The sequence below is a fragment of the Lagopus muta genome, chromosome 15 (assembly GCF_023343835.1).
Source record: "Lagopus muta isolate bLagMut1 chromosome 15, bLagMut1 primary, whole genome shotgun sequence".
NCBI lineage: Eukaryota > Metazoa > Chordata > Aves > Galliformes > Phasianidae > Lagopus > Lagopus muta.
The window spans coordinates 911,834-938,285 of NC_064447.1; the positions used below are offsets into that span (position 1 = coordinate 911,834).

Here is a 26,452-nt window from a genome sequence, read left to right on the forward strand (position 1 = left end):
AAACGGCCACAACAACGTCGTGTTACCAAGAAAGGTTTTATTCTTTTTGCCAGTAGCTTTGTTAATTGCACAAAAAATCTTTTTGACTTGCCATTTAAACATCTTCACACATCCTATTCTGAATGACAAATGTTAATTAAAAACAAGGCAAAAAATAAAAATTCACAACCTTAATTAACGATAGGATCTATCATTGAGAAGAAAAGAAACTGCTTTTCTTACAAGCTTCTCACAAGTGTCACATTGTCTCTTTAAAAAGGAGGGAGTCAAAAAAAACGCAATTTGCTAAAACAAATCATCGTAAAAAGGAACTTTACAGAATTGTCAACAATATTAAGACAACACTGACTAGCCAGTTTTATCAGAGCATCTCTCAATCCACAGCTCCCCCCTCCCCGGACCTCAGGCCTAGGAACAGAGCAAGACCCACCTTCGGAGGCGACAGACATAAATAAAAGAACCCAAGCGAAGCTGACGGTCAGCCTCACGCAGCATCTGCCAACAGCCCACTTTCCACCATTTAACCCCTCTTCCTTTCTCTGCATCCACTCCCAAGCTCCCTGCCCCACGCAGAGCCTGCGCCCGCCTCCCCACCACAGAGGCTGCAGGAACAGCTGGCAGCACCCACAGGAAGAACCACCTCTGCTCTGAGAAAGGCAGCATTTCTGGGAAATGAGACCTGCAGCTCCGAGGCGCCTTGGGATCCCTCTCACACGGATGGCTCTCTGAATTCACTTTGCAATGCACGTCGTGAGACTTGAGAGCTCCTCTTGCATTCCCAGTTAGCAGAAGCACCGTGGAGTAAAAAGAGATGATAACACCCCCTCCTTGATGACACCCACTCCGACCCATTCTTCAATACACTCCAAGAGACTGCTGCACTGACCTGCAACAGTTCTGTGCTCAATGGGTCTGGGACAGCACCTCCCATTCCCTTATTTCCCAAACACACCTCAAGCTGCAAGACACGTGGGCTTATCCCCTGCCCACAAAACACAGTTATCCGCAGATGCCCTGAATACGTGATTTCCTAACTGCAGTGTGTTTAATCAAGGTCTGCTGATGCTAACAGCTCTGTGAGATGGGAAATGTGTAAAGGTTGGAAGCAGGCCGATGGGTGCTTTTCCTGGGTATTTATATGTGCCTTTAATATGAATATCTACATGCAGGATGACAGCTGTATTGCCAAAGAAACATGTATGCATAACTAATACTGCTCAGAGATACCACTGACAAATGGGCAAAGAAATGCCTAACAGATCTATTACTAGATGTTCGCCACAGGACACAATGCGTAACACAGTATTAGCCCACATGTAACAGTGACTGCAGTAGGAGAAATATTCACTCAAGTAACATTTATAGCATTAGATGTTAGATGTCACATCTCACAACAAAGAACCTGATAACTTCCTCTGTTTCTTAACAAGGTGCCCCTGAACCATATACACTTGCTGCAGATAGCAGGATTGGTAAGAAATCCTAAGCCACAGGAGAATTTCCATAAATAGCCATTAAGTTCCTAGAAAAATAAGATGGTGAGAGGGGCAGACCTCAAGGATTTAGAGCAGCGTGGTCTAACTTTAATTTGCTTCCTTTCCTTTCAGAATCCCAGTCGAAGGGAGGAGATTGTGCCACTGTGCAGCGACTTTGACTAATAACATTTCTTACTGGCATTTTACTAACTCTCGAATCTAAAATGGAAGAATCCTCCTAAAAGGCTAACACTGAGAGGTTAAAAATAAACAAACACGCGCTGTGCATTTTTTTACAGACAGGCATCCTTTGGACTCTGGGTTGCTCTGCTACCAACGAAGATCATCTCTGCTCTTCAGCTTTGGCCTCTGCAGTTCAAGTCCCACATGTTTAGACTACAGCTCAGCAGCAGTATTAGCCTCCCATTATATCCACCAGTCTTCCTAGAAGTTGGTACCTGGCCACAAGCAGAGTCACAAGTACAGGGAATATTCTCATGCTGTGCTAGTGCTGTACTCACAGTAGTAACACTAAGAATACTTGTGGAAAGTTTGACACGTACAAAGATCACTAATCATTACACAAAATATCCCTGTGAGGTAGGTAATTATCCCCCACCTTTGAAGATGGGCAATCAGGTTAACAGATAAAATGACCATGAAAAGGCCAGAGATAGCACGGGAAGGAGCTCAGGAGCATCCATCTCTTGGCACCATGATCATTCCCCTCACACCTTTCAGACTCATCACTCTGCTTGTGACTCTGCTACAATCCAAGACGCCTTTGTAATTATTGACTCTAGGGTAAAAAAAAAGAAAGCAAATAGTAAAGCAACACAAACTAAGGCCAGGAGCAACCCCCTAAAGTTTGTTCCTTCACCAAATTAAACACCTCTGGCTAAGTTTTAAGCTGAATGTTTATCTTGCAGCTTTTATGCAAATCTGTGTGAAGCTCCCATGCTGTTTGTGGGGTGGGCAGCTGCCATTAGCCTTTTAGGAGGCCACACTTACCTACACTGGTATTCTCCCATTTTCAGTAAGGTTTGTGTTCCCTATGCTAGAGTTGTCTGTACAGGGGAAGACTTGGATGCAATCTGTTCTCAACAATATGAGGAATTCCTCCATCAAGGTGCTGGGGAGGTGGAAGTTTAAAAAGAAACAGAATCAAGACAGTGTTGCATGCAACCCCATTACCTTCTGGAACTGTCATTCTCCTCCACGGGAGGTGCTTTGTTCTCAAACAGTGGGTGACAAACAGGAATGCTCCTCACCTTACTTGGGACCAAGGACTTTACAGATATTCACAGGTAGATGGGATGTAGTCACCTGTTCCCCTTGATGCAAAAAGTCCAACACACGCATTATTTCACAGCAAAGGAGAAAGGGGATCGTTAGAAACAGCATCTTGGACAAGCATACAAAGAAGAAAATAAAAGCAGCCAAGCAGCAGATTTCTGGCAGAGTTGCCTCAGAGCTTCTGAACAAGCCGCCACTGTTCTGTTCCATGACTGTCAGTGCATGGCATGGATTTTCTAATTAGACTGCAACAATCCGAGCCCCCTCCTCCCCCCCTTCTGCCACCAGGGGAAGGCTGACCGCAGCAGCTGCCTCCACGGCAGATCTCAAAGTCTGTGTATAAAAGGAAATGGAGAGACAGAGATGGACTGGTCCAGAGTTAAAACCCAGTATCATAATAATATTAATCAATAATCATAGTATTAACAGTAAGAATGGTGCAGCCTAGTGGATGTAGGCCCTGTACACTGCAGACATGTCGTTGTCTGATTGGTCCAACGCTTTTGCTCGTTTATAGACCTACAGAAGAGAAATAGAAAAGGATCAGTGCCTGCTCTTACAGAAAGCCTTTCCCTAGCAGAAAAATTGCTTTCCTGATCACTTCAAACCAGAAAACTGCAGAGCTTCAAGTAAATACAGCAGGACAGATCAGAACACTCCAGGTTTTCTTTAGGTCATCTGTTTTCACTGATGTAACACTTTAAGAGCTTCTACCATCAAATGAAATTACATTCCATCCCACTCAGAATATACTTCAATTGTTGCTCCTTTCTCTCAGACAGCACATAACTCTCAGATTTTGTCCCTTGGTGACAAACAGCTCTAACTCCGCCTACTGAACAAACACTGAGTAACAGCACTCACCTCGTTGGCAGCAGCTGCCATAGGAGTTGGATGGTTGACAGAATCACCCAGTGCAATAGCTAATCTAAGATCCTTCTGTATGTATTTCAGGTAAAAATCAGGTTTAAAGTTTCCTTGCAAGATATCTGTTGAGAGGAATGCAAGGAAAAAATAAGCATGACAAAAGTAAATCAAGCCTATCACACTGCAAGGTCATGCAATTCAACACCTAACTTCCCTTTACCATGGTGATCACCAGGAACACTGCTTTTAGCTCTTTTTCTCTGCTTTGTATCCTCATCCCACCACAGCAGATAATATCACTTCTGCCCACTGACAAAGTGAGCTCAGATTTCTAAGCAGCTTGCCCTCCATTTCACTTATTACCCCATCCCAATGAAATCATCGCTGTCAACTCAAGACCTGAGCAGGCTGTAGACAACGCACAGCATGAGATGTATTCTCAGAGCTTCTGTCTATAAAGGTTAATGAATAAAACTCAGCTCTTCATTTTCAGAATGCTTAAAGCACTCAGAACCCTAGGCTGATGAAGCTGGGATGACTTCCTCCTTTCCATCATTAACTGAAACTGACAGACTGTGACAAACATCCTATAATAAAACAACAAAGAGAACTTTACTTTGGCACTTCTGGTCCAGGAAGATGCTGGCGAGTTGTCCCTGATTGAGGATATCCAGAAGGGTCTGTTGGGACTGACCAGTCACTTGAGCCAAAGTCAGTCCTTCTGCTATTGTAGCCATGAAGCTGCCTTGGACCATGTTCACAATCAGCATCATCTTGGCAGCATTGCCTACTTCACCTGGAACAAAACACAGCACTGAACATTCCTCCAGAACAGATGCAGCAGCCTTGCTCCCCCACCCTAGTAGTTAACACTACTACACTTTCCATACTGATCCCAAACACTTTACACCTTCTCCTTACAGGCTCTGGAAAACTTAGCTGTTTCCCATGCACTTGAACAATGGGAGAAATTAAAGTATCATTTAAAAATAAAAAGCACCACAGATTCTCCAAAATGAGACAATGTTCAAAAAAGAAAACTTAGTCTGAAGGCTCTGAAGCTGGCAGAATTCCAGAGGAGCAGGCTGGTTTCCCATGCTGCCTGTGGAGACAGAAAGCAGCCAGTCCCTCTTGTCAGCAGCCTACAGAGATGATACATATGCCTCTCAGACTCCCTCCTGAATATCCCAGTCCTTGCACTGACTAAGAATCTGCTATCAGGCCCTTGGTGTTTCAGTTACCTAGAAAAAAAGAGGTCTTCCCCATCGCTTGGAAACAGCTACTGCAGTCCTCATATAAACCCCTGTCACCAGCTGCCAGGATCACAAGCATCCCATCATTTGATAGCTGCTGATTTCCTGAGACTGGTGCTTCCAAAAAGCGACCACCCCGGGACACTATCACCTGGAAAAATAGTATCTCTGGTTAGCAGTGCACAAACAGCAGGCATTGAGCACTGTCTGAGGACAGAATTTTAAAGCACAAACAGCTTAGACACAAAAACAGGAGAGGGAAGCACTGCAATACATCTAGCATGATGCATGACACTGAAAGGTGTGCCTGAGCACAAAAGTTGCCTTCATTCTCAGCAACACTTCTTATCTTAATGGTGAATATTTTAAGCAGCTGAGCTTATGTGCTTCTGCCATGGCATCCTGTAATGGCCAAGAAACAGTGCTTCGTGTACAGCATAGCACTCTCAGATTATTTGCTTTGTATTTAACCCCTCTTCCCCAAAGATGAAAGGCCTCTGACAGAACCCCTTGGCCAGACATTTACTAATGTGTGTGATTATGCACTTTCCAAATTCCTGTGTTATGCATTACTACAGCATCTCTGCTTAAAACTTGACCAATGCTATCTTCCCTTCTTTCTGCAATAAAACACACTCATTTAAGGGCTGAGGATAATCATCAAGACGTCAAGGAAGAAATAAAAAATGCCATGCCAGAAGTAAATCAAAACACTTCTACGTCAATCCTCCCTTTAAAAATTTTTAGAGTGAAATATTAAGGCACTTTTTCCCCATAACCGAGGCACTTAAAGTAAGATTATTATCAGTTTAAGGACACTTACACATCCAGACTGCATTCCTCCTCCAGTTTGCTACAGAATACCAAATCTGTACCAAATCTATACTAAGTAAATACTTCCAAAGGGTTAAAAACTCAGCAGGCAGTTCACATTGGTACCACCTGACAGCCCTGACAACTCCAGAGGCTTTGCTGCTGTCGTAGAGTACATCTTATCCAGCTCTGTTCACTGGTCAAGATGTGGCAATTCATTCTGTCTCACCTGCTTGAGACTTGAGTCTCCTCTAGAAGAAGTCAAGAAATCTTACAAAACATCTGTATCATCAATAGCTTAAAGCCTGAAACAAGTATTGCAGTAATGCTGCTGAGTCACAAGTGTTGTAGGACCAGCTGATTACCTGGGCCAATTCTGTGACTGTATCTGCATCCACAGTGGACATATCCACATAGCACTTCCCTGGTCGAATGCCCTGCAACACTCCACTCGGACCAAGCACCAGCTGTGAGGAACAGAAGAGCGGTAAAGCAATAGGGTGTCTGCAAAGAAACTCAAACCCTCCAAGTCCAAGAAAGCCTGGCACTGCAGTGGCAGTCTTCTAAAACGATATCAAAACCCAACCCCCATGGATTATCTTTCTGCCAGTAAATGGGAGGGAGGTAAGTATGACTTTGTTGGGAAACAATGTGACTTATTTGTCCTGCCCAGCACCTGCAATAACCCAGGCTACCTTCACCAGTAGGAATCAGAACTAGCACTCAGCGGTGAAGGAAGAACAAGAGCTAATCCTTACATCCTTTGCTGCTTTTGGATCTGATACACAGGCAAAGGTGATGTCACAGGTGGAGACAACTTCAGCAGGGGTTCTTCCCAGCCGTGCCCCTTCCTGGATGAACAAATCACACTGCAAAAGTCACAAATTGAAACGTAAGTAAAATTAAGTACAAACCAAATGGGTTCCCTAGCATTTTGATGAAACAAACTTTACTGCCAGACTCAGCATGAGTCAAGCGTGTTAATTATTCAGTAAATTCAGGTTGGGTTTTGTTGGTTCATCTCCTACACCCAAGGGGCTCCTCTGCAGCTTTCCTGAACCCTCAAGAGAAGAGCTTCAAAACAAATGCACAAGAGAGAAGGCTTAGGTGATAAATTGTAAGAGATTGAATGTTGCAGTTTTTAGGAGAGAGCGCAAAAGAACTGGTAAACAGAACCCGTTGCTGAACAGTAAACAGGATATGCGCAGCTGAGACTGACGCAGGCTTTAAAGGGCTGCTGTTTCAAATTCTTAGTTCCTTCCCACCCTACCCCTTGTTTTGTAGTTAGAAAACATCCTTAAAAAACCCTTTGCTATTTTACAATACAGTTGACACGTGCATGTTTTCTCCTCCACTACAGTTGCTAGAACACAACTGTGTAGCCATTTAGCTCCATTTCAACACTGAAAAGGAATATTCTTAACCTGGTCTCATGTCATGACACAGCATGTTTGCCACACAATCTTCAGCCACTGTAAACAGCACAATGGACATGTAGATGAAGCTGTGGTCAAGAGGAGAATCTCACCACACCACTCCTGGGCTCAACTTCCCAGCATATGGTCCTTTTGTCAAGCTCCAAAACACAATTACTTAGCTACCTGAATCAGGAATATGCCCAGGGAGAACTTTATGTTGCAGTCCTCAACAGGGACACAAAGCTGCAACTTCTAACATCAAAACAGCAACACGGTAGGAACCATTCACAGCTTCTAGTATGAAGTGGCCACAAGCACTCAGGAAATAATAATAAAACAAGGTGGCAAACATACCTGTGTTTCTTGAGCATCCTCTGCCAGGCACCAGCGATTGGTGATCAGAGGTAGTAGGAACATGTTTAAAAAAGGAAAGTACTGTCTATATCTAAGGTACATGCCTACCTTCTCAGCAGTCCGGTTCCAGACAGTGACAGTATGACCCATCTTCAGTAAGTTGGAGACGATGCCACTTCCCATCAGACCAAGTCCCAGAAATCCTATCCTAAAGGGAAGGGAGAAGCATTAATGCAAGGAAGGGATTATGTAACAGATAAGAAATTGTTGTCAGCTTCCCTTGATCCTGGAAGCGATCAAGAGCAAAACCTGGAACACAACCAGCAAAAACCAGACTACAACACAGCCACAGCCAGAACAGGACTTCCAAATTGGGAAGACACTGTGCTTTAACAGCAAGCCAGTGTTTGTTTTGCATACTAAGCATCGCCAACGATTTCCTCTAGAAAGACTTAAGTCTGCTTCAGAAAAGTAGCTGAATGCTAAAGGTTGAGGGGCTGTTGGTTCTTCATTGGTTTTCTTTTGATTAAATTTGCTGCTCTTGTACTTTCCGTTACTAGCCATTGCTGTACTGAAGAAAAAGAGGTCAACTGCACATCAGCAGGTGCTTCTCTAATTTGCTTTCTGATTTTTGAACCAAGTCATGCATACAATGACTTGTTTATACTACTGAATGATACATTACTACCTTTACTTCAGTAAAACTCAGAAAGAACTACTGTACTATGCATCACACACAGACCAAAGGCCTAACACCTCTCCACAGCTGCAATTCAACAAAAAAAGTAGTAGTAGTCCTGTACAGGTCAACATGAGAATAATCCCAGGTAACTGCTGCCTTCCCTCTCCTAAGATGGGGAGAACTTTGCTCCCCTCATTTCAAGAAAAAGACAACAAAACTAACAAGTTTCATCTCCATAATTACCTGTAATTGGAACTCTCTGGCAGTCTCTGCTGCAGCAAGCTTCATACCCAGCCACAATCTCAGTAGGAATTTCTGAATCGTTCACTTACATGTCTGATGTAACCTCAGCCTCACAATCCCCAAAAGGTAATTCTTCATAACTAGCCATGCTACATTGCACTATGGCTTTCTCAAGTCACCTCTACTCTCCCAGCCATTATTTTTGTTAGAGCAGACTAATTCAGACAGATCACGAGTCACCACAGGCTCCTTCAACAGCTTAATGTCCATCTATTTACAAAGCTCTGAAACAGACCTTCTCTCTCTCCCTCTCCCAACCCAGCTCTGTGCCATGCTTTCCTGAGAGACTGTTTTACCTGAACAGCTTCATCGTTATTTTGGTTCCCCCTGAGTACAGCTGAGAATTGATATCCCATGAGAAATGACCCAACGGCAAACAGCAAACAGCAAGGCCTGAGTGCAATTTGAACACAGCGGAAGTTACAGAGTGAAACAGGAAGCTCAAGTGAGGCTCGTCTCACTCCAGAAAGGAGAACGGGGACGTTAGAAGAAACCAGAAAGCTCACGTGCTGCATAGCAAAGCTCCTGTGCTGGGAGCCTCCCTCTTCCGCTCGCCTTCTACGCGCTCAGGGCAGCAATAACACAGCCCTAGTTAACTGCCATGCACCACTGGAGAAAGATATCCTTTTATCATCCTGCCCCACATGGCATTCAGAAAGACTGCTTCTTCATGTTCTGCAACGTGCCCTGCAGGAAAAGGGCAACTGCAGGAGAGCACCGAGATGCAAGTACATCCAGGGCAGACCTTGTTCTAAACTCCTGTTTTGCTTTTAGCTGCCTCCCTCCCACCTCCACCCAAATGAGTGTTTCACACAAGGACAGAGGAGATCTCTAGAGAGAAATGTTAGGTTTATTTATTCTCAGTGACAAGCTGGATAATGGCTGCATGTATGAGATGGAAAGGAGAAAAAGAAGGGAAATGGCTGAAGTGCGTTGGAGATCTTACTTTTTGTCTGTGGGTGTGATACTGCCATTGACTGCCGTGCTGTCTGCTGCCTGGATGGAGGTGGATCCTGTTTCCTGAAGAAAGAAAAAAAAGGACCATACAGCTCTGGAGGAACTGCCAGTCTTCGTGATAATACAGAAAATCCATCAAAGCAAACATCTGTCTCACCTCTTCACAAACCTTCAGCTTCTTTGTGATGGCTTGATAGCAGACAGCTGGCTGTACGGATAAAACAAAGCATTCAGGGGAAGGACAGTGCTGATCTGCTCTGCTGAGCAAACAGACCGTATCCTCGCTACAAAGAAACCAGGCAGCTCACCCACACACCATCTGCAGCACAGGAAAGCTCTCAGGCTTCCCTCAACCAGAGAAAATAAAACCCTATTGTAACATACGAGTTCCTCCCTTCCTACCCTACTCCAACAATTCAGACTGTTTTCTGATGCAGGGACTACAAAATCCTTTCTGTAGCTCACATGGCAGGCACTCCAGCGATGAGGATACAGCATATCCCCACTCTCATATCTGAAACACAGATCTCTACAGCCTGCTACAGAGCACCATACCGGTGCTCATTATGTCACTGGAGTGCTGAGGCAAAGCGTTTTTGTTAACCTAAGGCAGCACGTGGCTTACAACAGCGTGGTGAAGGCTGCTCCTGCTCAGGCTGCTTATTCTGAGCTGCTCTTAATCTGTCTCTGCACGGATCCTCAGCCGGATATGAACTGTTTTTCATTCAATTTGATATTTTGTTTTCCTCCTGACATTCACAGGCTGAATATAAAATCCTGCATGGTTTCTGACTCTAAAGTTGGCTACATTTTACATGGAGCTTTTCTAGTCAGGGACAGTTTCCTTGCCATATTCAGTTAATTAACAAATTCATACAGATGAAGAAATTGGACGGATAACCGTCAAACAAAGAACAGGGCTGCAATTACATCACCTTCTAGCCCTCATATTTAATCTGCAGAATTTAACAGAACAAGTCTGCCGAATCCTGGTGCCAGGTCATCTTTGATATCTAGAACTATTTGTTGTCCTCACTGCCAAATCACCTTAAACCTAAATGCCGGGAAGTAACCAAATGGTCAGATTGCACATGAGAGTCTCATTGCTACTAGGCCCCAAGGAACGCAGTTTCAGAGCTGGTTATGTATCTCCTTGTATTTAGACCTTCATCCCAGCATAGGGCAGGATGCCAAGCTAGAGCGATCAGCAGAATTATCCTGTCTGCCCAATCCTCACCTTCTCCGTCTGGCTCAGCAGGAAGTGATGAAAGTGTGGGTCACTGTCCTTCACAGGCTACAGAGAAAAAGTACAGACTCAGAAACATTCCCAGAGCGTCACTGAGCAACCACATCACTATTCCCTGTTCTCCCGAGCAGCACGGTAATAACTTCAGGTGGGAAATATTTAATGCATGACAGCTGGACCAAGCAGTTTGTTTCAATATAGCAGTTTACGTTGTGTTTCATTTGCAAAAGCAAAGCCATTCAAGTCAAATCCCTTATTTCTCAATATCTGCAGGAAAATCAAAACGAAACTATCAGCAGGATTAACAAGGGAAGAAGTAGCCTCTCCTTATCTGTAGTCCCAGATCCCACCTCCTTCTCCTAATGACATAAAAACACTTTCCAGCTTCCAAGGAATTCCTTAAAACATACTCATGGTGGGTAGTGGCTGAACATTAATCTTAGCAGTCACATGATGGGCAGCTGGAGCATTCATCTCTCCAATGAACACTCTAAGCACTAGCCTAGAGTTGCACTCTTCTTACTCTGCTTGATCATTTAATTATTTAAGTACAAAATGAAAGCTGATTATGAAGAAAACTGCAGTAAACCATCCAATATCACATTATGCAGACACGGAGAGCCTATCCAAGTCTTCTCTTCCAGTTCTGCAAAGCCAGTCACAGAAATATTTTTGAAATCAGAAGTGCAAAAACACGTAGCACAGTTAGGTGTGAATTTGCAGACTGCTCCATAAGGACAAAAATCTCACTTTCCAACATACTTCCTAGCTGCCCAAAGGTATTGCCCAGCTTTGTTATACCACAGAATGACAAAGAAAGCACCTTAAGCAGAAGAGAGAACTCCACCATTTCAAATTGGAAACAAAAGGTTCTACATCATCTTCAGCTAGGAACTAAGTTTGTAGAACCATGCTGTAAAGCCAGCCCAGGGTATCTCACCTCACTGACGCTTGGTGGCCATTTAAATCCAGCCACTGTTCCAGTCATCACTCTTTTCACTGTACTTGACTCTGGAATTGTGAGATCCTGAGAAGATACAAAGGAGATCAGGAAAGAGCTTACAAACTGACTAAGTGGCTGGTAACAGCAAAATGATTGCAAGAGCACACACACAGTTTTGAAAAGCACTATGCATGCCTTTCCACAAGTGGTCATATTTCAAGCACGAGGTGTATTATCAACACAGGTGATGCAAAGTGGAAAAAAAAAACAAGAACAAAAAAAACCAAGAACTGTCAACAACAAAATTCAACCAGTTACATACGAAGAATGGTTTTTCCAGAAGCTGTAACAGGAATTATCACACTTGTGTAATCATGCAATGAGCAGAGAAACAAATGAACACACTTGATCCAGCATTTCCCTCTGGCGGATGCAAAAATCTGAACAAATGGGTAAAGAACATCACTGCAGTCAGACAAGGTTTGAGCTGTTCCTCATCCTCCACTGTTGTTAAAAAAAAAAGGCAGCAGCCTACCTGTTAGCAGGAAAACCTTCTAAGTGTGCACCTCACACAGCCACACCTGCTGTAGTTTCCAGAATGCATGAAACTGGAAATCATACATGGACTGTTCCCATCCCTTAACATGTCACGATGACACTTAAAGCACCATTATTTTACTGTTGTTAAATTTTGATCTGTTCATCCTTATTTCCACAGGTAAAGATTAAAACATAGGTCTTTATGATTTATGAAGAGAACATGCAGAGCTTCTATATATTGTGTAACCTTCCTGAGATGAAGATTCAGAAATGAAATGCACTTCCTGCAAATGCACAGTGTGCCTCAGTGTCCACAAAGAACCACCAGAGATGAGTGCTGTTTACAAAGCAAGGAAGAACAAGGCTGCTGGAGGTAACTGACACTGATACAAACGTTTCATCTGATAGCAAGGACAACTTAGACATCAGCCTCTAACCTTAAAGTGCCACTATACACTAGAATTCTCTTTTTGAAGACCACATAGCTGCTTCAACTGGCAAAGCAAGGACGAAATCTGCTCTGATACATAAGTAGTCACATTGGTCCTTTGAAAATATCCACATAAACTCAAAAATGAGAGTATTTGAATGAACATGTATGCCTACAGGACATTTCTAGACAGACCACACCTCAGTAAAAACTGGATCCTTGAATTTTATGCATCCTGAGTGCTTGGAAAGGTAGCTGAACTGTGACTGAACAAAGCAAATGAGCCAAAAAAAGAAAAAATACATCCCAAATACCAACATTGCAGTAACTCAGAACAGGGACAAACATTTTCTTTCCCCTAGCACTAATAATTCTGGGAAGTCATGAGACCCAGGTAAGCAGAATGTATGGTTTCAAATTTGTGTCATGGACTGAAAAAGTGTTGTGGCAGTGCTGCCGGACTTCACAGCAATTCCTCTAATTATCAGTACACTGCCCTTCAAAACTTGCACAGTTACTTTCCTACACCAACCAGCTTACTTTCAGTCTGCAGCAAGGCTTTCATCCCCTCGCTGGCAATCTCTCTGTGGCAAGCTGATGGAAGCCACTCCACTTGCAGTTTCCCAGTAAAAGTTTCTAGCGCCATAATTCAGTCACTCAAAGCTCTCTCTATTACCCCAAGGCAGCTCACAGAATAAAAACTAAGCATGCAGTGTGCCAGCACTACTGGAATTCCCCCACCATTCATTTTGATTAGCTTGGACTGAATTTACCTCAAAGACAAAAAAAAAGCATTTTATGTTAGGGAAAAAATGGTCCAGGGCTTCATCAGAACAGATACATTCAAAGATACGATGTGATTATAGCAACATCTCAGAAGGGTAAGCTAAGGTGCTCATAAAGTGTTCTTCTGCAGTCAAGTCAAAAGATTTACAATTAACAGCAATTCACCTGTATGATCCAACTTCCCCTTCTTCCAATTCCCTCAAAAGGAGAAACTGATGGGCTCACATGATGTGATTTAACAGAAACTGGCTTAAAAAAAAAAAAAAAAAAAAAGCCAGCATCTCTTACGACCAGCTTCATTTTCACCACCAAGGCATCAAGAGTTTGCTGTTCAACCTGTTAAGGCCAATCCTGTAACAATTCAGGAGATGGAAACCAACTATTTTGAACTGGATCCTGAAACACTGAAAGCAAAGGCTGCGAGGCACAGAGCAGCACAGTCCCTTTGAAGCAGCGGTGAGCAAGCACACTGCTGTAGCATCAGCTGAAGCCTCCCAACAGTCTTCAGGTGTAGTCTCCAGTGAAGAACGTGCATTGTAGTAATCCACTGAAATTTCTATCCATCTGGACAAGAAAGATCTGGACCACAACAGGGAGCTCCACAATAAATAAAGATGAGTACTCTGCATGACAGTAGACAAAATATTGCTGGCTACTGCTTCTGTCATGACACTCAGAAGTAAACAAGGGAAGTAACGAGGATAAAATAATGATGCTCCAGTGCTGGACCTTTATAATGGAGAATGGAAACATATTCCATAGCACAGAAATGGAAATGAATACAACTAGTTCTTCAGGTGCATTATTCCCACGCTACACAAATTTCTTCTTCACACCTTAGTCCTTAAGAACATCCCACCCTCAGTAAGCACGGAGGGTGAAGTGAAGAGACTATAAATCGCTTGATCACACAAAGCAGATGAGATGAGAAGGGAAAAGTCGGAAATCAGATGAAGAGCCACACCTCCTCACTAATCCTTCCTGCATCAACTGAATTTGAAGGGTGGTAAGATGGAAGGTGGAGTCTCATGAGACAGCTCTCAAAGCCCTCTCAGAGAGATGACCAGAGCCACTCAAAGCAACTAACTGCTAAAAATGCACGTGAAGAATCAACAACGTGCTTGTCAAAGGTATCTGACAGCCAGCTGGTCTAGAAGAAGCAACATGGAAGAGCTTAAAAAAAAATAATCTGGTACTGAACTGATACTCTTCACACTGGCCTGTTAGCTAAGGTGCCAGTCATCCCTAAGTCCACCTGCAAAGTCCACAGAGGGCACTGGCGGACATGCACAACACAAACCTTCTCATCCTTGGGTGGACGCCCCCGCTTTCGGGGGCTCTGATCCTGGGCTCTTTTCAAAGGTGACTTTGATCCTCTCTCTGACGATACAGAAGAGACCCTCTTTTTTCCTTCCCCTGTGCCCTTCTTCAACTTCCCTTCGGACAAACTGGCTTTGCGTTTCTCTTCGCCAGCAGATTGCTTGCCTCTTTCTTCGCTGGAATTACGCCGATTCTTCTCTTCACTGGAGTTATGGGAAGATGCCTGAGAGATTACAGAATAGAAGACGGTAAGGAAAGAAGAGAAGAGCTAGAATGACTTTCATGCAAAACCAAGGATGCGAAGGACCCCATGCTGTTTACTAGGCAAACCAACAGCATGGGAACATGAAAACTAGACTGCTAGCCCCCTGAAGTCGGTGAGTGAAGTTCCTTGTTAGCTGACCTGTAAAAACACTCACTTTGAGTCACTGAGTAGCAGCACAGGACATCTGAAGACCCAGTGGGAGCGCATGCACACGTATGCACTTCCACTAACAGTAAGATTGGTACTATCATCCACGTCCAAGGTTAAGACTGATTTATAAATTCATCATAAGCAGATCAATTAGCCTCTTCTGTGTCTCCATCAGTGTAACAAGTCTTTCACCCCTCATCAGACAAGACTGAACAGGGAAGAGGAGAGGTTAGGAAACAATAACAATTTAAAATTGGGGGGAAAAAGACAAAAATGAAAACAAAATCCTCCCCAACAAATTGCCAGAAATAATCAACTCCTTTCAAACAAAAACGTGTTTCACCATCATTCACTTGAAGACTTGTTTTTATGCACACGGTAAAGAAGAAACCACTCACTCACCTGGTCCTTGCCTTTGGTTTTTCTAAGAAACTCCTCCACGGCATCCACGGCTTGCTGGAAGCGCTTACCCTTGTTAATCTTTATCATTTCTTCTTTGTGCAGGTGATAAGGCTTCAGCTGTTCCACCTTGATCCAAGCACTTGAAATAAAAAAAAAAAGAAAAAAAAAAATCAGTTATATTCTCCAACAGCAGCTTCCTCAACCACCTAACTCCTAGAAATAGTGACACATTTCTTGTCCAGAGCAATCAACGACAAGCTTTCCACAGCATGAATGACTGCAACGCCTGCATTCACTGAGAACTTTTTTCTGGCACTTTCACTTGGTTTCTCCCTCACATTACACATCACATTCTGCTAGCATTACTCCCCTCTAAGCACTACTGACACTCTATCAGCAGACCAGCCCTTAGATGTGATCAAGGGTACCTGTTCAGAACAAAGGCTGACCAGTGACCTCTCCTGTACCACCAGGAGGAACATCCACAATCACATGCCACCATATTTGGTAGTATTAACCCGTTCATAGTGCTGTTAAAAGTCATCAATCCCTTGCTCAAACACACTGTGCTCTAGTAACCACTATTTCCAGTTAGAAATCAGCTCGCTGAAGATAGACTGAAACTTTTTGTGTCCCATGTGGGGAGGGGTAAGGTCCCCTGATGGAGTTGACTGCAGAAGTAGCATCAAGTAGAAGTAGATGCTATCCTTCCCACAGTGACATACAGCCTACACCACAATTCTGTCATTGCCTGGAAGCAGAACTCAGTATTCTCTTGCACACCAAGCTGAATCTTTCTGCTTAGTTTACATCATCTTTGTAATAACCGACTTAATATGCTATAGAAAGTCAAATTGTTGTTTTCAGACTGGAGACTGCAGTCAGCAGCTACTCAGGGAACTCCTCCTACGTGCCCGAGCTTCACAGTGACATATCCTAACATCCACTGAGATGCAAAGGCCTTTTCTGTGACTCTCAGGGACAAAGCATACCTGGGTACTACGCAACATCAACCCACACTAAGTCATCCCATGTGTATACAAAGGAAATAAAATTTGCCAGTACGCTGTAAGAAGGCACGTGAAATGTTGTTCCCAGATTCGAATTACAGAATAGGAAGCACCTCTTCTTCCAAGACATTCTCTTATGTTTCTATCTGCACACACTACTCCTTTCCACTGCACAAGCTTATTACTTTTTTTTCCCCCCACTACTTTTTCCACTGGAATGGAGAAAGCCTGAAGCACAAAGCTCTCTGCTCCCTGGCTTACAAGGTGCATTTCAGCACTTGCAATCACCCAAGATCTCAGAGGCAAACTCACAAGTAAGAAACAGCCTTCAGTGCTGCCTCACAGGAAGATAAACAGAAGGGGCCTCTTCCAGTTTATCCTTGGTGTGCCACCTACTTGGAGGCCCTTCTGCAAGGTACAATGAGTCTTCTGACACTGCATGTCCATCCATAAAGCATTTGTGTGTTTCAGACACCTGAAAACTAAACCATTCTCCACCAAGCATGTTCATTCACGTTTCTGCAAAGGATCTCTTGTTTTTGTTAAGCAATGACCTCACAGCTATTATTTATAGAAGAGGTCTCCAGGATGCAACATATAAAAGGAACTACAACTCAGCAACGAATGAACATCCTAAAAAAGGAAAACATCAGTGACATCACATCACTAAAGCTGTCACATTTTAAGATGAGACTGTATTCATACTGTGGCACAGTCATCCAATACTCAGAAAGAATGGGTTAAATACAAAGTGAAAAAGGTGTTAAAAATCTACATTTTGGTAATGGTCTTCTCTGCTAATTTCTCCATGCCCTTTCTCATCCCTTCCAAAATAGCATTCCTAGAAAAACCCTTATAAAAATCCACATTCTAGTCACGAACAACAAACAAAACTTAAAATTGTTGACGGTGAAGCAGAGCTAAGTGTGAATGTGACCAAGAGCAGCATGGAGAATGGTGGCATAGAAGAAAGAAAGAGGGAACAGATTCAGTACAGGTAACAAGGCCTGAAAGCATGCTGCTTTTAGCCATTTTCCAGTCTGAAGACACCACTTCCTAAAGACAGCCTGAACAATTGGAGAGATGGAAGTGGCAGAAGTGCCCCATGTACCCACATTTGGCAGAACTTACAGTTAGCTCTGCTCAATGGTGGCACTACCTCCAAATTTCTTTTACTTACTGGAGCATGGGAAAGTTTGCAAAGCTTACGCTGTGCCAGTTGAGAGGCCCACACTAAGTGCTAACACAGCCAGCTTCAAAAATCACAAGAGAACAGCCTGGGTTTGGAAGTAGCCAGTGTTAGCTAGCACACAAGAAGCCAGATGGAGAAAATCAAGATGGATTTTGTGACGTGAAAATGGAATGCTGCCCTTTCTCATCAGAACTGGCATCATGACGAGTAAAATCACACAGCTGAGCTCTCTGATTTATCACATCCAGTTTTTAAAGGAAACTTAAAAGGAGCACAAAAATGATCTCATTTACATTAAATCATACAACTGAAAGGAAGGAGCATTTAGCAAAAGAACAAGCAGCAGGCCAATGCTGAGAGAAGTGTGTAATAATGAAAAATGTACAGCAGACCTTCAGAGATACCAGCAGCAAAGGGCCAAAAAGTTCTGACTACAGTAATGTTCAGTTATGGCACTCTGCTGAGAGATGTCCAACAACAGTCCAGCTGGCTCTGGCACACAGCAGCCTGCCTAGAGCAACATGGAGCTCTGTATGGGCTACGCCAGCTGAAAACAGCAGCAAACTAACCCTCTGTTTGCCCAGCCTATAGTGGAGAACGGCTTGAGAGCAGCCCTGAGGAGAAAGACTTGGAGGTGTCAGAGGATGAAAGACTCAACGTGAGCTGGCAATGTGTGCCTGCAGCCCAAAATGCCAAACATACCCTGGGCTGCATCAAGAGAAGTGTGACCAGCCGGACAAAGGAGGTGACTCTGCCCCTCTGATATTGTGAGACCCCACCTGGAGTACTGTGTCCCATTCTGGAGCTCCCAAAACAAAGACGTGGAGCTGTTGGAGCAGGTCCAGAGGAGAGCACAAAGATGATCAGAGGATGGAGCACCTCCCCTACAAAGACAGACTGAGAGAGCTGGGGCTGCTCAGCCTGGAGAAGAGAAGGCTCCGGGGAGAACTTATAGCCCATCCCAGACCTGAAGGTGCCTACAGGAAAGCTGAGGAAAGAATTGTTATAAGGGCAGGTAGCAACAGGACAAGGGGAAGTGGTTTTAAACTGGAAGAGGGGAGATTTAGATTGGATATTAGGAAGAAATTATTTACTTTGAATGTGGTGAGAGACTGGCACAGGGTGTGGCTGTAGATGCCCCCTGCCTGGAAGCACTCAAGGCCAGGCTGGACGGGGCTGTAAGCAACCTGGGCTATGGGAGGTGTCCCTGCCTGCAGCAGGGGGTTGGGACGAGATGGTCTGAAAGGTCCCTTCCAACCCAAACCATTCTATGATTCTATGATAACCTCTGGCTCTTAGATTCCCAAAGCGTCACATCCAACACTTGACAAACTCCAAGTGTCTTCTGATGTCAGGATCTCAAAGAATGCTTTGTAAAGACTACATCCAATAATTTATCTCTCCCTAAAAAGACAGAGAGAACAGTGGCGTAAGAGCAAACGTGTTGGCATCACAGCAGCATATGGAGGATGGGAAGACAGAAGTCTGTGCTGAAGTTGTTGGGCCTAACGCAAATAGGCTGCAGATGACTCTATTTACCTTGGACTGCAAGCTTCCTCCCATTTTTCTTTGATGTAACAGACAGGAAGTGACCCCTTACCCCAGCACTTCTAGTGAGACTGTTTACTTTTGTACTGATGCTTCAAAAAGGTGCTCTGATAAGAGTGGGCTGCTCCAGTTTCCTATTAAGACTCTGATACATGACTTACAAGACTATACAGCTATCACAGCATTTCTACAATGTGAGTGTGTGTGTGTGTGTGTGTGTGTGTGTGTGTGTGCGCCCACAGCCTGCAAGACTTCCTGCTGCTTCCAGTTGTTAGCTTAGAAAAGGTCAAACGGTTTCCAAACAGGCCATGAAACCTAAGAATATTTGCACCTGGACGGAATGCACTGGGAATTTACGGAACATTAGCAGACTACGAGCCTGCCAGCCTGGTCATCCTACCAACTAACAGCAAGAAAGAAGCACGCATACCAACCTCTAAGTCCTTACACCGCTGCCCTCGATTACTAGAATGCTGAACCAATATTTCATGTGACAAGACTGTAGCTTGGAAAAGCCCCTTTTATTTTCCAGACTAAGAAATACAGCTAGAAATGCTGATAAGAGGTCAAAGTTCCATTGCAATTTAGGAAGGTTTAAATTCCAGTAACTGAATGTTGTTGCACACTTGTCACTTCTGTGGGCTGGAAATACCAGCTGTTATCGATTTTGGATGAAGAATCATTTTAATGTGAAGTCAGCCTGAGGACAGATACTCAGGAAGGTAAGTCCCAGACAGACTCAGAAAATCTCACTATTGGAGAGTAAGTGAATAGAGGCATTTCATGAGCGTTGTGCACCACAACAAAGGAAGTCAGTCAGAATAGGACACGGACATTACGTTACTGCTGTGAACACCCAGCTGGCCTGCTCTGCCATACAGTACAGGAGCACATGTCACACTTGAAACCAAAACACAAATTCCTTTTCCATGGGTAAAAATAGTTCTCTTCTAGAAAATCTACCAGCCTGAACACAACAGAGCAACTCTACCAACAGAGCAAACACAGAACTCTGAGCTCAGCAGGAACTCTCAAAAGCCCACACTTACAGAGCAGTCTGACTGCCCTCTACTCTCCTTTTTGTGTCTCTCACCACAGCTGCACAGAGCCTTCCAGGTAACGTATTCCTTTCACCACTAAACTGAGCCCAGTAAAATTAGCATGTACACCTCATGCACGTACCACGGCCAAGGTTACAGCTAAAGCAGTGCATTTTCTTGACAGTTGTACCCCAAATCACTCAGGATTTCAAAAATAACCAGCTCCTATCTATACACTGCAGCAAAAGCACTGCCAAACAGAACATTTTCATTCACTCAACCACTCCGCTCACATGTGCAGTCACGCTGCAAATCAGTTCTCACTGTTAAGCAGCTTTCTCCTTAATCTTTGGTAGGGGAGACTGGAACCATGCTAGTCAGAAGGAAAAAGCCTTTCCCCAGCCTGAAATGGTGGCGTTTCGGAATTCCTCAGAAGAAAACAGACCATCCATGCTCTGAGATTACCTATCACTGACAAACTGGCTGGCAACCCAGTGACTCTACCCACCGCCAAGCACCGCCTTCACCTGTAAGGTGACAAAGAGTGAAGGGCTCGTGCCCAAACAGCCACCTGTTAAACCTTGGCACAGCAAGGCACTGACAGAAGATCCATGAAATTTGATCAATGCTACGTTAGTATCACCTTCCAAACTTGGGAAGGGCAGAAAGATGTAAATGCAGGAAAACAGGAATACCAGCACAAGCCTGTGTGCTCATCAGACCATGGGCTACAGCCAGTGACAGGAGCTCTGCATCCTCCCATTTCTAATTCTGCTCATTACGTAGTGATTTTTTGTCAGTTTGGTATTTCCACTCCCTGTTTACATAGACCTTAAAAAAAAAGTATTGTAAAACACATTAGTTTACTTACACAAAATAAAAGGAATTTTCCCCCCAACATCGACATTTTAAGTGAAACGATTTAAAGTCTGTGTGACTCTGCTCAAAGATAAGGATTTTCTCATGGTTCTAACACCAGCATAACCCCCAGGTACACAAGATTCTCTCTCTCCTGTCTAAAAACATTATTTTAGGGGCAGCAAAAAAGACAGTATTTATTTGTAATCAATTTTCAGACAGGGCACGCAAGTCAAAGCAAGTAGTAATCATGGAGCAGGAACTGATTAAATCCCACAAGCAGCAGGCAGGCGAGGGGCAGCCCTGCTGGTGTGTGCATTCAGCAGCACTGCGTGACACGGCTGCCTCTTCCCCAGCCACAATCTAGAAACACAGAGTAAACCCCAGCTGCTTGTATGTCTGAACTCTTCACCTGCAACCAAACTGCTCATCTCAGTGACACAACCTTAAGACGTACAGCCGCTTTCTCCAAACTTTTCTTAATGCAGAACATCCCTGTGGTTGATCCAAAAACACAACATGCAAGAATCAAGAGTAAGCTAACAGGATAGAAACAATTTCCTCAACTTAGGTTCAAAGAATTGTTCAGGTTGGAAAAGACCTTCAAGATCATCGAGTCCAGCCACAACCCAACCATACAGCCTCGCTCTAACAGCCCACTCCTAAATCACACCCCTGAGCACCACATCCCAGTGGCTTTTAAACACACTCAGGGATGGTGATTCAACCACCTCCCTGGGGAGCCTGGGGGTTGTTACCCTTTCTGTAAAGTTTTCTGTAAAGAGCTTTGAGAGCTTGAGTTAGTTAATAAGAAAAAAAAACATCAATATATGACTATATGATTTCAAATCAACATTCACCTATCTTACATTACTACAGATCCAGCAAACCTTCCTACTTGTGTGCAGCACTCATTTCTGCTCCATCAAGTACAGATTTCAATTCTTAATCACAGAATCATAGAACGGCCTGGGTTGCAAAGGCCCACAGCGCTCATCTCGCTCCAACCCCCTGCTGTGTGCAGGGTCACCAACCAGAGCCCAGGCTGCCCAGAGCCACATCCAGCCTGGCCCTGAAATGGACAACTGATATTTTAAAATTATTTTTGCTTAGCATCTTTTCAATTGAAAACAGCTTCCTTAAGAAACATTCATTAATTGGTCTCAATTCATTACTTCTGTTCCCACTAAAAATAAGGTGTTTTCTAAAATAATTGTAGGATTGCATGACTTAAAGACTCTTATTATGTGACTTAATGCCACGTAGCAACAAAGAGGAAAAGTGAAAACCAGCAAAATAATTTCCAGCTTCACAAAAGGCAGGTTTTCAGGTTTTTTTTACTCTGAATTGTAAATTTCATTGTGCAGGTATGTTTGGAATCAACAAATTCAGCTGTGCAAAAAGGGAGCCTACAAAAGTCCAATGCTGCAGAGTCTTCCTAAGGCACAGCAACAACGTTTCCAGTCATCAGGCATGAAAATACATTCTGATCAGGAGTGGCAAGCACAAAGCCACGCTATTCTTCATGGCAGTACATGAATGCCCTTAGCTGCACCTTGCTCAAACAGCGTCATGCCAAAACCTCACCCAGTCACATCACACCTGCTCCCCTAAAAATGGCAGATTACCAAGAACTTCCCAACCTCCCATCATCAACTAAAACCCCAACGTATCGAGTACAGAAGTCTTCGCAGCCTTCACACACCCACAAGTGGCTGCAGCATGCACTGATAGATGGATTTCTTTGCATGTAGATCAATGAAACTCTCACAAAGCCACGCTTTGCTGCGCTGGGAAACCTTTCTTCCATTAAAAGAAAAAGAAACCGTGTTACGTGGAGCAGGATTTTCATGGGATGAGAACAAGCAGTACATACTGATCTTCTGTTCCAAAAAACTTCACAAAGAAGCACTTTTTTCCACGAGGTTTCTTCAGATCTTTAGGTGGATTAACAATCTGAAGGCAATTAAAAGTGACAGTTAAAGTACATAATGAAAGATCATACTTTGATTTCATTACCTGCCATTAGAATTTTTGCAGACTTTCAGTTATTTTTAATCCTAACTACGAACACAACTTCAATCTGTTACAGTTAACTGTGTATTCTCACACATACCCTTAGATATGAGCAGCAGAGTGAACAAAACCCCAAATGCCAGTTACACATTGGCACCAATTCCCAGCAAGGCTGTTCCCAGCAGGTAAGTCAGGAAGCTCTCTAACTTCATCAGTCCAAATGGCACTTAAGGGAACTTGTTCCTCTTTGCTACCTTCAGGATTCATATTTTATGCTCTTAATAAGCAAACTACTCTGCGAGTAAAGCGTGAAGTGCTGCTGAAGAGAAAAGCAGCCACTGTTACATAGGTGACACCACAGGGGAGCCTGGACTTAACCTGATCCAAAGACAGGAGTGAAACCGAACGCTTATGGCCATCAGCTGCATTAACTGCATTTTCCTCTGCGGCGTGCTTTTGTGTGAGCACCCTCACACCTCGTATATACACCAAAAATAAAAACAAAGTCCTTCATTGGAAATGATAATTATAAAAAAGTGCCATTTTAAAATCTTTTTGGACTTTCATCAGCAAAAAAAAACAGAAAATAAAAACAACCACACTCAACGTCTGTAATTATTACTTAAATAGCACTGCTCTAAAACAGTATCTTGAAGGCAGATTCTTTATTTCTATTATTTTAACCAAGTAACTATGGAAGAGGAATGCTTCCTAGAAGCTGACAGGGGTTGGTCTGGGGAAAACAATCAGTTCCAGTGCTGGATGCAGCTTTTCATCACACCTGAGCTAACAGCTCAGTGACAGGGTGATCTTCTGCATCAATTAAAACCCCATTGGTTCACAGTTCAGATCCATGTGGATGGTATATAAAAAAAAGTAAAGCAAAAACTAATCCTAATCTTTAACTGAAAAGCTTTCAGGTAAAGGTTTGTCTGTGCAGAGGGAAAAACAAAACCACCAAGAAAACAACAACAAAAAACCCAACTCACCTTTCCTGGCCATGGTGGGTACCGACCCAGCTTCCCCCTAGGGAGAAATGGAAGAATTAGGCAGCAGGAACAGAGATGGGGGGGGGGAAAAAAAAAAACACAAACCCACAGCATCCCAATTCTCCCTCTTTCTATTACGCCATGTTTTTCATACTGAGAGAAATACAACTGATAGTCAAAACCTACCGTAAGAGGCAAGGCGTGAGCACTCGGCACACTGCTACTGGTCGATACCTGCACCTGAACTGAGCCTCCTCAAAGCCTGCATGAACTGGCTGCACGATCAGAATTTAAGTCAGAAGAACACCGGCAGCAGCACAGCTACTGCCTGGAAGACTGGATGCTACAGCTTTTATTGCTCTTGTAAGATTGGATATTCTCTCACAAGGAACTGGGATAAGCAGCGATGCAGGCAACCAAACCAAAGATTAGGTTGGTAAGTTACACCCATCAGGACAGAGCAGGCTGGTAAGCACAGAAGGGATGGATTTGCAGCTCAGACAGCTGAGATTCTTAGAAGTTCTCACAGGGAAGCACTAACTGGCAGGACCCCTGCACTAGGTGTTCCACTGTCACATTCTTCAGATGCTTGCCACCACACGTGGTGGTGTGCTAAACACAGAAACGAGCCAGAAGAAAGGCAGAAAAGTTTACTTCCTACACTTGTGCATGTTTCAATTACAGGAATTGAATAAAACTATTTTTTCCACAGAGGAATAGAAGAGACATTGGCCTTAGATCACAACATGCCAGCTTTATTGCTACCTTACCCTTCCCACCTACAGAAACTGCAGTACTCTCACAGAAGTCATTTGGTTGGTGCCTTGCAAGAAAGCAAGAGAGAATCTGTAGAGCCTGCCAACTCCTAAGCAAAAAACTCCAAACAAGAGGCATTCCAGCCCCTCCTGAGTTGGGAATGTTACCCAGAAGATTCTGTAGCGATGATCAGGCAGAGCTACTGCCAAGAGCTTTAACCAAGCTCACAACTCATAACTCACGCTTCCATCCCTGTGCTGAACAAGATGCTTCAAGCTTTCTGTGTGTTACTGTCTCACTGCTATAGATCTTCCGCAATGGTGCCAGGGATGGTAGCTGTCTAGTCTGTCACGTACAAAACTAAAGCAGGATGATCTGCATTCCAACACCAAGCGCACCGCACTGCCCAAATGCCTGTTTGAAGCAAATGATGCTGAAAGAAAGCTTTATTTACTTTTAAACAGCTTCACAGCACTGTCCATTTCTCAGATGAGAAGTTGCAGCTGTCACACAGCCAGGAGCACGCCTTTCTTTTTACCTCAGACAAACGCACAGACCTGTGTGGTGGTGCTTAGCTATTTCTTGTGAGCCCTACAGGAAGCCCTAACCTGTCCGGTGAAGCAGAGCCTCAAGAGAGCCTCTCCAAGCACTTGGAGATCAGTGCTTACAGGCCTCGAAGGAATCCCTTCAGTTCTCCCGATCGGGAAATACAAAACCACAGCTCTCCGACTACTGGAAGGTAAAACTGGAGTGACAAAGGGAAGGAGCTTCTGTGAGCTTCAAGGAGAACATCCTAACCTGCAAAAAAAACAAAAAGGTGCTTTCCCATGTTATTGTGCTGCTTGGCTGACGCACTCGTTCAGCGCCTCACTCGCTTACTTATTTTCCTTCTTGCTCCTCTCGAGAGGAGACCGCATTTCCAGCCGAGCCAGCCAATGACCGCCCCTCGGTCCCGCTCCCCCGCTCCGCCCCGAGCCCCTCTCCCCTCGACGCCGAGCCCGGCAGCCGTCACCGCCGCCATCCCCCGGGGCGGCGTGAAGAGGAACGGCGAAACTCAGCACCCACCCTCCCGAACCCGTCCCCAACCGCTCCCTCCCCGCCGCAGGGCCTCGGTCTCTCCATGGCCCCGGGGCGGCACCGCCCGGCCCGGCCCCGCCGCCGCGCTCGGCCGAACCGGGCGCAGCCCCGCCGCCGCCCCGCCCGCCTGCCTCTGCGCCGCTCCGGGCGGAGCCTCGGCGCCGCTCCCCCCGGGCACCACAGAAGGCGCTTTCTCCGCCCGCACGCCAGAGCCGAGCCGTGCCCCGCCGCCCCGCCGCCGGCCCGCACCGCACTCACCACACCAGATCTCCGAGCCTCAGACTCACGGCCGCCATCTTACCGACACCGCCGCCGCCGCGCAAGGCCTGCCGGGACAGGACGGCACCCCCCGCGGGGCCGAGGGCCGCGGCGGCGCTGATTGGCCAGGCGCGGTCACGTGGGCGGGAGGGCTGTCAGCGCCGCTCCCCCGGGGTGTGGCTGCCGCTGCGGCGCCCGTCGCCTTCGG

The 26,452-nt window shown here is 44.7% G+C and overlaps 1 protein-coding gene across 5 annotated transcripts; it reads right to left on the minus strand.

The window, feature by feature from the left end:
• Positions 1-17: 17 nt before the first annotated feature.
• On the minus strand, positions 18-26,342 carry GLYR1 (glyoxylate reductase 1 homolog). Of its 5 annotated transcripts, none has more exons than XM_048961581.1 (17): positions 26,245-26,342; positions 25,578-25,707; positions 24,154-24,190; positions 23,025-23,104; positions 15,501-15,639; positions 14,664-14,906; positions 11,605-11,691; positions 10,656-10,712; positions 9,576-9,626; positions 9,408-9,481; positions 7,585-7,684; positions 6,463-6,573; positions 6,070-6,171; positions 4,880-5,042; positions 4,255-4,434; positions 3,636-3,760; positions 18-3,290 (listed from the first exon to the last, which is right to left on the minus strand). In XM_048961581.1, the coding sequence occupies exons 5-17, from the start codon at positions 15,585-15,587 to the stop codon at positions 3,216-3,218; spliced, it is 1,455 nt and encodes a 484-aa protein (XP_048817538.1). In that variant the 5' UTR covers positions 15,588-15,639; positions 23,025-23,104; positions 24,154-24,190; positions 25,578-25,707; positions 26,245-26,342; the 3' UTR covers positions 18-3,215. The 5 variants fall into 5 exon arrangements, with proteins under 5 accessions (XP_048817538.1, XP_048817537.1, XP_048817535.1 ...); XM_048961580.1 differs by having other exon boundaries at positions 25,518-25,707; XM_048961578.1 differs by lacking the exon at positions 25,578-25,707 and having other exon boundaries at positions 26,245-26,339.
• Positions 26,343-26,452: the final 110 nt, after the last annotated feature.

Coding starts and splice junctions, on each gene's coding strand:
- GLYR1 (XM_048961578.1), bottom strand. CDS start 26,282: ATGGCGGCCGTGAGTCTGAGGCTCGGAGATCTGGTGTG. Junction 24,191..26,244: donor AGGCTCGGAGATCTGGTGTG/GTGAGTGCGGTG, acceptor ATTTCTCCCTAG/GGGGAAGCTGGGTCGGTACC. Junction 7,685..9,407: donor ATCACACCCACAGACAAAAA/GTAAGATCTCCA, acceptor CCTTCCCTTTAG/GATAGGATTTCTGGGACTTG.